The sequence below is a fragment of the Alosa alosa genome, chromosome 2 (genome assembly GCF_017589495.1).
Source record: "Alosa alosa isolate M-15738 ecotype Scorff River chromosome 2, AALO_Geno_1.1, whole genome shotgun sequence".
NCBI classification, from domain to species: domain Eukaryota; kingdom Metazoa; phylum Chordata; class Actinopteri; order Clupeiformes; family Clupeidae; genus Alosa; species Alosa alosa.
In genome coordinates this window covers 16,334,011-16,344,095 of record NC_063190.1, presented here as the reverse complement: position 1 = coordinate 16,344,095, position 10,085 = coordinate 16,334,011, and the positions used below count along the sequence as shown (strand labels likewise).

The 10,085-nt window shown below is 39.2% G+C and overlaps 1 protein-coding gene across 4 annotated transcripts in view; it reads right to left on the bottom strand.

Moving 5' to 3' along the window:
* Window positions 1-2,123: 2,123 nt before the first annotated feature.
* Window positions 2,124-10,085, bottom strand: part of ttc3 (tetratricopeptide repeat domain 3) — a 46,413-nt gene continuing 38,451 nt past the window's right edge. For 3 of the 4 annotated variants that reach the window (XM_048234058.1, XM_048234073.1, XM_048234067.1), the window contains exons 34-45: window positions 9,891-10,040; window positions 8,964-9,103; window positions 8,669-8,737; window positions 8,361-8,561; window positions 8,198-8,282; window positions 6,476-6,577; window positions 5,651-5,847; window positions 5,423-5,549; window positions 4,676-4,840; window positions 3,600-3,758; window positions 3,378-3,470; window positions 2,124-2,671 (exon numbers count right to left, since the gene is read on the bottom strand). In XM_048234058.1, coding sequence (XP_048090015.1) covers window positions 2,558-2,671; window positions 3,378-3,470; window positions 3,600-3,758; window positions 4,676-4,840; window positions 5,423-5,549; window positions 5,651-5,847; window positions 6,476-6,577; window positions 8,198-8,282; window positions 8,361-8,561; window positions 8,669-8,737; window positions 8,964-9,103; window positions 9,891-10,040 — 1,602 coding nt within the window. In that variant the 3' untranslated portion in view covers window positions 2,124-2,557. The remainder of the gene's footprint in view (window positions 2,672-3,377; window positions 3,471-3,599; window positions 3,759-4,675; window positions 4,841-5,422; window positions 5,550-5,650; window positions 5,848-6,475; window positions 6,578-8,197; window positions 8,283-8,360; window positions 8,562-8,668; window positions 8,738-8,963; window positions 9,104-9,890; window positions 10,041-10,085) is intronic. The other variant, XM_048234077.1, reaches the window with a different exon arrangement.

Sequence of the window (10,085 nt, the reverse complement as noted above, 5' to 3'; positions counted from 1 at the left end):
GGAGCCCTCTCACTACAAACTTACTTTTCTTCCACAAAACCATTAGTTGAATTAAGAAATGTATTTACAACTAAGCACAAAATGAATCATAAAGAACTAATTTGTTAGCCCGGTTAAAACCAGACCCTTCTAAGTCGTAACTGAGAGTGGGTCTGGGGAAGGTTCGTTCACAGCCCATTTCCAAAGGGCGTTCCCAAACGGACGCCGATCAAAATGCCTTGGACGCAATAGGAGAGGCCAAAAACCAATCAGAGCAACGAAAGAGACAGAGTGACGGAAACACAATTTGTAATACTGTGGTTGTAGGGAGAAGCAGGAAGAAATAACCACTTTTTAATTAAACGTAGGCCTAGGCTAATTTACAAAGACATTGTGCCACACTGAAAGCTAATATTTTGTCACTAGCAATTTACATCTGCCCTCTGTCAAACACAATTGCATTTTCAGCTCTGAACAAAACCGTTCACGTTCAAACGAGCATTTTGTTACACTCGTCCTTTCTGGCTGACCGGGACATATAAAGCAGGAATGGGGGACGAGAGACTGAAACGTTCAAAGCAATTATGCCGGAATTGTTTCGAGGCAAACACTGAAGTGTAGCATTCGAGTTATGCTCGCATAGCACACCAATTCAAAAGTAGCCTACAGTATGTGTTTTCTGTCGGCTACGTGTCCAGCTACTATAGTCCTATAAATTAACAGAATATCAAACAGTTTTCAGTAGCCTACCACTGTTGCAGATATCACATAGGTATCCCTTACATACATGTTTGTACAATGTTGCATATTCCAACATAAGGAAGCAGTTAAGAAACTTCTAACTCCCTGTCTTAAACCAACGTGATATCAGCTTCAAACAAGCGGCAGCAGCCATGGTTGATGTTTTTTTTTTTTAAAAAAAAACCCGGGCTTCTTCAACAGGGTGCGCTATCGTCATCGTGTAAAGCCCGCCTCAAGGGTTCTGATTGGTGCCTTGATCTAGGAAAATTGGAAATAGACCTCTCCAGAATAAGTCCCGCCTCCGTAACTTCCGTATCCATCCAACTTCCGGTTGTCAAATGTGGCGTTTAGAAAGATCGTACCTGTCAAACTCTGTAGGTGACAAAGTAGAAAAAGCTGGTGGGCCGATTGGCCTACACACTTCTGCCATCTAGTTTCCACTGGATTTTTTGATTGTCTGTGCCGTTTAAGTAGTAAACGATTATTAATGCTAACCGGGAGCTAGTTCCAATGTACGCAGGCGGAGGAGGGCGTTAGATCTTGCTCACAACCAACCAGTCACAACCTAACGTTATGGTAATTTTCACGTGTGATTCATGCGTGGTTTCAGGTCTATAAATGTAAATCGTTTGCAAGGTTCAGCCTCTTTTCAACATGACTTAACTTTGGTTTGACTGCGAGTTTGTTGGCTGTTATTGAGATATTTGAAAAAGAAAGAAATTGCCGACGAAGACACTAATGAGATTTTTTTTCACGAATAACAGATAATGATAAACAGACTAGGAATCAGAGGCTGAATCGTATTGAGTCGATAGCTTTATTTTGCATTACCTTGATCAGAACAGTAACGTTTTCAGAATGTATATTAACAACCTATCAAACATGATGATTTCACGCAGGGTTAGTGCCACCTCCGTAGACAGGCTCTGGTGTCACGAACTCCATTTCGGTGAAGACAAACTATGAAACATTGCCGTTGCTATGCAACCTTGACTGGGGGAGTTGCGGCGTCTGAAGCGTGCGTTAGCTTAGTGCTTCTTACTAATATATTTCTACTTTAACAGCACCGACAATCAAAAAACCCAGTGGAAACTAGATGACAGAAGTGTGTAGTCCAATCGGCCCACCATTTTTTTCTACTTCGCCACCTACAGATGTTTTACCGGTATGATATTTCGAAACGCCATGTTATTTCCCATAGACATTCGACGCCCGGAAGTTGGCTGGATTCGGAAGTTACGGAGGCGGGACTTATTCTGGAGAGGTCTATGGGCTAAAATGGGTTCTTGGCCAGACGGACTTTCAGAGCGAATCTCGAATTTGCCGGAAGTACGTCTGGGTTTTTCCCAGGCTACTAATTTGTCACAAATAGGCATGATTGCAGCGCAGTAAAAAAAAAAGTCTTTTCATTTTAAAACTGAACTTTATTTTCAGAAAATTAAACAAGCATAACCATCAAACTGGATATGCGTTCACACTAAAGGCCAGTTAACATTTGACACAAATAAAATAACTGGAACAGCTAGCCTCATATAAGCTGGGAATGATTTTTTCATTGAAATCCTGAATGTGCCAGTGAAAAAAATACAATTAAAAACTAAATTATGATAATTACTACATGATGGTAAACATGAAACAAGACAAATTAGTATGCAATACTAACTAATCATTTGAATTGTGCATAGCAGAAAATGGAAGTAAACGAATAGTAAAATAAAAGTAAAAAAAGAAAAACAAATGTTTCAAATGTTAAAATTTGGCTAGCATTTCCTTATGCAGAAGAGGAATGATCAAGTCATAGTGTGAAGAAAGGAATGTCCAGAGTAAGAATGCAGTGCTACATATTAGATTTGTCTAACCGGACCGGCAGCACTGGGAAATCGGCTGAATGGAGAACATGCTTTCTGCAAGTAGGACATGTACTTTGTGTGTTCAGCCATGAGTTGATGCACTACAAAATAAACAGATGTACGTTTGTTTTAAAAAAAATAGCCATCTTCTATTGTATGTTAAAGTGTGTAGCCGCAAAACAATAAGTTGACAAAGTTCTAAGTCATTTACAGTTGTGCTCATAAGTTTACATACCCATGCTAAAGTTGACTAAAAAGAGGAATAAAAAATCAATCCCATAGATTTTTTATTTTTAAAGGCCAGTTATTTCATGAATTCAGGATACTATGCATCCTGATAAAGCCCTTTGCCATTACCTAGATATTGGTATGGTTTTTCAGTTAGCCTAATAGCTGGTTTGATTTGCATTGAGAGATGATCTTATGGAAAGTACCCCATGCCAATCTCTAGGTATGGTGAAGGGTATGTGATGATGTGGGACTATTTTAGGCCAAGGGAACTTTATCAGGATGCATAGTATCCTGGATCCATGAAATAACTGACCTTTAAAAATAAAAATCTGCCTGTATACGTATGCCCCCTGTATTTTAAGGAAGAACATGTATTTATTTACGGTACATTATTCATTCACAAAGAAAATTGGTGTCCTTAAAAGTTGGATTGTCCTTCATTTTTTAATTAAGGCATTAAGATTAATTTCCAAAAGATTATATTTTTATTCCTCTTTTTAGTCAACTTTAGCATGGGTGTGTAAACTTTAATGTGTCTGTTTGTATAGCATCTTTTTAAAATACAGGTTGACATACCTCATGATGGAAGCCATGTCGACACTCGAGTACACACAGATTCTCAGGAAGCACATCTTCATGACAAATTATGCAAGGGTCCTCCATATTCAACTGTGACATTTTTAAAAAGTACATTATGCATTAAAAATATGAATCCTCACAAAATGCTTGCAATTTCTTGCCACCATTTCAACTTTAAGAGGAAATATGGAAGGATAAGTATCTTTGTGAAAAACATACCATTCTGCGACTATTTTGTCTTTGCGCAGCTTCACGTTTCCAGACAGGAGATGGTGCTCCAGTTGGCTTCCCAGGTGAATATGGTCTCGATTCCATTTGACTTCTATCAGACTGGGCATCGAAAAGACCTGAGTGACTGTCGGTGGAATGCATTTGCTCCTAAACAAACAATTATCTCAATGTGATTAGGTTCCATAATACCGTAAAAGCACTTCTGAACAATTTTATGACATACTCATTCAGTGATACCGAGTCAACTTAATATGCAGTTATGTGTACATATGGGACAGGACATTGTGACTATGTCGTACTATACAATAACATTCTTAATATCATAATTCAGGACATGTCATTGATGTTTGACTACCTCCTAGGAAAATAGTTCAAACAACATTTTCTTCTTGCAATTTGTTAAAATAGAATACATATTACACAATTACTTTAAGGAACAACCATTACTGCAATATTGCGTTGTTGTGTTAGCATTATTGTAAAAAAAAATAAATAAAAAGCTTCACTAATAATAAATAACTTTGCCATATAAACCTCAGTACAATAGCAGAGTTTCCACTGGCAAGCCAAAGCCAGGCGAATAAAGGCGTGCCTTTATGTTATTATTTATATTAGCCTTAAAGGAGAACTCCAGCCAATTTTAACACGGAGCTCAGTTGATCATGTTCACGGAATACTGTCGGTCGGAAAAAACGTGAAAAAAAATCTGCTGTCCGACGCGAGTCAGCCGGCTAGCGGCTAAAGCAGCCAAAGTGCCTACAAGCTGTGCTATGAGTGCTAAACTGTGCATTTGTGCCTCCTAACATACTCAACATGTCATGATAAGTGCTGTGCAACATGAACAGGGTCCTTACATAACACCACTATATAAAATAACAATAAATGATTCAGCATTGCAATGTTTAGATATTAATATTAATGACTAACAACATGGAAGCTCCAAATTAAAGCTGCGCATTCCATGCTCTGTGTTAAAATTGGCCAGAGTTCTCCTTTAAGGAAGATGATTCAAGTGTTACCATGATGTGCCCTTTGCAATGGAAAATTATGTAAAGTTGTCTTACTGTTCTGCAATTGGAAGGTCTTGAAATGGATAGATTGTTCTGCACATGGGATGGAGGAGGCTTTCCTGTTGGCCTGAGAGGGGAATATGGCCTTGATGCTATGTGACCCATCTCAGACTGAGCCTCAAGACCACTTGCCTGACATCTGATGGAGTTCATTTGCCCCTAAACACAGTCAATCACATCTCAATAATAATGTCACACAATACAGACATACCCATTCGAAGACCCCAAGGCCTATTTCTGATTACTTCCGTGTGTCCTCCCAGTGTTGCCACCCTTCAAAAGTGCTATTACAACAGTAATAAAAGCCCAGCGCACACCAGGCCGAGGGCTGGACGTCTGATCATGTCAGGCTGGTCAATCTGGTCAATGTGGCCCAAATCAGTGGAGTGTGTGAAGCACATGTTGACACTGAAGTGCTGCCTTGTTAATGTTTTGTATATCTGTGCCTTTATATATCCGCATACCACGCAGATACATTATGCACATGCTAGTTGGAAATGGGCAGTAGTGTTAACGGTGGTTAGTGAGGTCCCCCCTTCCATGTAAAGCACTTTGAGTGTTGAGAAAAGCACTACATATATGTAACGTGTTGTTGTCGTGTTGGTGTGTACCAGTGCAACTTTTTTGTCTTCATTCAGGAAATGCAAGGTGACTCTATAGTCAGTTGGCATCACAGCTAGTACTTTATCAACCTCATCCTAGTCTATTCATTAGTGTAATTCAATTTTTCGCCTTGTTCACCTGTTCATCTTCTGATGATTTCAAAATGTGCTGGGTTACTGTTCTAATTGTGTCTTCATAAGACAGCGACAAAGGATGTCCTCCATGTGCAGACATCACTTCATTAATTAATGTTATGATGGTTTCCCTGAAACAAGAGACACGTTAAATTAGAGAGGCAATAAATTGGAGTTTGTGGGTGCTGGTTAACGGCAAGACAGATGACATGGACCCTTTCTAAGGACTCACCTTTCAAAATGAGGAAACATGGTGATTAAGTGATCGGCCATCTTCTCAAGGATATTTTGTGCCTTTGTTCCATGGGCAGGCATGTCAGCCCATTGGAGAAAGTTCTGATTTGAGAAGCTAGCTGGCATCTGGGCACTCTGGTGTGAGTATATTTGTCTTAATCCAAGATGATATGTAGATGACTCTGGGTCCAAAATCTATGCAAAACAGAGGCAGGACATAGCACCACAGTCATACAGAAACAAATGTCAGCTCAAACTGTCAGCTAGCTGAAAAGTTTCAGTGTTTAAACTAATATCTACAGTGGTCTATTTTCCCTGTTTAAGTTTGTGTGACATATAAAAAACAATCTGTGTTGATACAAGCACCAATAGCACCTTTTAATCATATGAATATTTTCATGTTACGGGCCGATTGGTTCTATACCATCACATTGGTTCTATTATCATTTGAATAAAGTTAAACTTTCCCTAACTCTGTTTCGCTTGCCTCGTCGAACTCACTCTCATCGCCCCCCTTTCAACCTCAATGAGAGCGAAGCAAAATTCTCTGCGAAGGCAACCTACCATTACACATTGTGAGAAAGACCCAAGAGCAATATCATATCAGCAATGGACTATAGTTGGCTTGAAATGACCATTTCCTTACTATGGTCATTACAGGCAGAGAAGGGAACAGTCCACTTTGAAAGCCCGGTAAGTACCCTAGTCACATTTTTTTTTTAAAGCAAACAAGAAAAAATGGTTTCCTGCGACATGACTAATTAAAATAAGCAATACAATGGACTATTACCATACACACCGAGTTCATATTCCTTTTTCTTACCGGCTCGGAGGGTGTTGGGGGGCATGCGGGCACAGAAATCTGGGGTAGCCTGCACAGCATTGTCCCATTCTTAAACAGTTCCATCTGCTGCCTGTACCGAGCCTGAATCATTAAGCAAAGTCAAAACTTACTTCAGTCTTTTTTCCCCACTGTACTGTGATACCTTCTTGCTGTGCCAAACAATTACCATCAACATTGTTGTGTGGCAATAAAAGCATCTTATCTTAAAAGTTTTATACAAACATCACAACATTATGGTGTTAATACATGTACATTGGGCAACCTTTTAAGCAATGTTGCTGGGCAACCACATAACTGGTTCCATGTTTTCTGATAGATGATCATGATTACATTTCTATTTATTCATTTAGCAGACATTACCATTTACTCATTTAGCTTTTATCCAAAGCTATGTACTTAACGAGGAATAACATTCAAGCTACAATGCAGAGGAGGCTTAGGTCACTGTTAATATTACTAAATAAATACTACTACCAATGGATAAGAGTGCAGAAGTTTTAAGTACTAGTCAAAGTGTATAGTGGTAAGAAATAGTGGTAGAAGAAGGGCATCGAGGAGGGAAGAAAGGTAAGTGTAAAGTGTATGTTAGCTTTTTGGGTTGTTGGGTGTTAGGAGAGGATGTATTCTTGGAAGAATTGGGTCTTTAGTAGCTTCTTGAAGATAGAGATGGACGCCCTTGCTCGGGTAGACCTTGGTAGGCTGTTCCACCATCGGGGAGCTACAAATGAACATAGTCTGGATTGCCATGTGTGTAGGGGCGGCAGTGGCAGGCAACATTTCTAGGAGTAACAAAGCGACTAAGGGGTAATATAGCCTTTACGTGAGCATTTAAGTAGGTGGGAGCAGATCCAGCCATGACTTTGTAAGCATGCATTAGTGACTTGAATTTGATGTGGGCGGTTCAGGGTAGCCAGTGGAGCTCAATGAACTCAATAACCTGTGCCCTTTTCGGCTGATTTAAAAGCAAACACGCCACAGTGTTCTGAACCATCTGTAGTGGTTTCACCACTCAAGCCGAAAGGCCCGAGAGGAGGGCAGTGCAGTAGTCAAGGTGAGAGATAACCATGGTCTGTACCAAGAGCTGGTTGGTGTGTTGGGTTAGGTATGGCCTGTTTTTTTTCTTATATTGAATAATGTGAAGCAGCACGACTGGGCAGCAGAGGCAACCTGGTCAGAGAAGGTTAGCTGGTCATCAAGCATGACACCCAAGTTTCTTGCAACCTTAGTAGGAGCAAGAGAGAAGGTATCAATTTTGTTGTTGATGTTGTGTTGTATGGTTTGTTTGGCTGTAAAGAGATTTAGTTGGAGGTGGCGTTCCTTCATCCAAGTGCATATGTCAGCGAGACAATCAGAGATCTGTACCGAGACCGCGGTGTCGTAAGGCGGGAAAGACAGATATAGTTGGGCATCGTTGGGTGATAGAAGCCATGCGAGTAATCGGGCCCAGCGAGGTGGTGTACTGTATATGGCAAACAGAAGGGGCCCCAGCACCAAGCCTTGGGGCACCCCTGTGGCGAGGGTTAATTTGCAATTAACAAATTGCTTGAAATGTCAATGTTCATTATTGTTGAATTAGAAGTGTATAGAAAAAAACTGGCAATGTAGGTATGGCCAAATCCAATATGACAATCTGTGATTAAATCTGTGGATTAGCAACAAAAATGAATTACACTTCCAAGCACACAGAGGTAGGAAACCCACCTGGGTTTGGGAAATTTTTTGCTCTGCATCGTGGACACAAGCCTTCCATGAATCAATAAGTCCTTCAAGTCCCGAAGAAGGGTACCTTAGGACAAAACACAAGTGCCATGAAATACATATGCTTACATGGATGTAAATCACCAACGTCTTTCTGGATCCTTACCTAGAGAAGAGTTCAGTGATGCGGTTGATAATGGTTCTACCCCGGACAGCACATTTTTTCAGTTCTCTGAGGCCTTGGGCTTGACGGCTCTCAATCATCAAAATCCCAGCTAGTTGAGACCTTTTGGTTTGTCTTGCAGACAACTGCTTGTACCTGTCAATTTCACGCTTCAAATCTGCTTTTTCAGCAGCCAACTGGTTGCTGTGAAATTATTGCACAATATTTAAATTCTTACGGTTTCAGAAGTCTTCAATTAGCTCAAGCTGTTAAATGTGCTTATAACCATTTTCATCTGGGTAAGTACTTGCCTTATTGTAGTGAAATAAATAAGTTTTGTCTCATACGTCTTATTCTGCTCCATGATGTCCTTTGCAACACTAAAAAAGAAAGAGTTGATTAGTTGCAATGGCAGATTATTGCTTGGCTGTAAAACTGTAACTGTTACAGCAGAAATGACAAAACGTGTTGTGACGACATGGGGACTACTTCTATCTCTCAACACCATGTAATCCAAAATTCTCAAAAAAAAAAAAAACTCCCCTTCAATTAAACTAAGAACATGTGAAGCAAATAAATAAAGGACAGAAAAAATGGCAATTAAACCTCTCATTTGTTGTTGACGAACTGCTTATTTGTGCTTTCAAAATATTCAGTGTTTCCTGGTTTTCCTTTTTCTCTGGCTGATACATTTCCATCTCTTCATCAAACTTTTGTTGTAATAAACAAAGTTCCTTATTGATTTTCTAAAATATAAAAAAGACAAACAGGACAAACATAAATGTATGAAAAGGAATACAAAACGACAGGAAACAAAAAGGTATAGGCTACACAGGTGGGTCTAAGGAAATCGGAATATCGTGGAAAATATTCCCCCTCCCCCAAATATCAGGGTTTCTGCAGGTATCAGCAAATCTCATTTCATGCTTTTTCATGCCACTTTAAACTAATTTCATGCCCATGTCCAACTGCAGATACACTCACAGCACGTTGCATTACTAGCATCCAGTGTCGCGACTTTGTGCACCGGCAGTAAAAAAAGTAAAAGGTTCTGCCTGTCAACCATTACGCTATACTTCCGATCAAAATTAGATTTAGATGTTTATATAATCAAAATAAGTTGTGAAAAGTTTACATAATTTTTAATGCCTCCGAACATCAAAGTTCATGCTTTTTCATGCCATTTCATGCCTGAATTTTCACAAAATCTATTTAATTACTTTTCATGCTTTTTAATGACCCGCGGAAACCCTGTATATATTCATTAGATATAAAGTGAAATATTTCAAGCCATTTTTTTTTGGTTTTAATCTTAATGGTTACGGCTAAGTATCTCATCAACTAGTCACAAATAAATATACACTATATATTTGAATCCACAAATGTGTGTTTCTATGAACAATTAAACAATATAGAGACAAATTCAGTCTAAGTTTGTTACAAGATAAAGTAGGGGGAAAATGAACTTTTTTACAATATTCTAATTTTTTGAGACCCACCTGTACATTTATTTGATGAATTTTCACTAATTACCTCTATTTGCTGACAGATTTCTTCATAAACATCTCTATGTTGAGCTAAATCAGTGTTTCTCCTCTGAATATCAGACTCAAGGTCTTTTTTTAGTTGTGGTATTTCCTTTTTACACTCCATGTTGTTTTTTTCTTTGTTTGTCATATCGCCCTGACACAAATAAAAAGAGACAAGAACTCAAGAGTCATTAACACC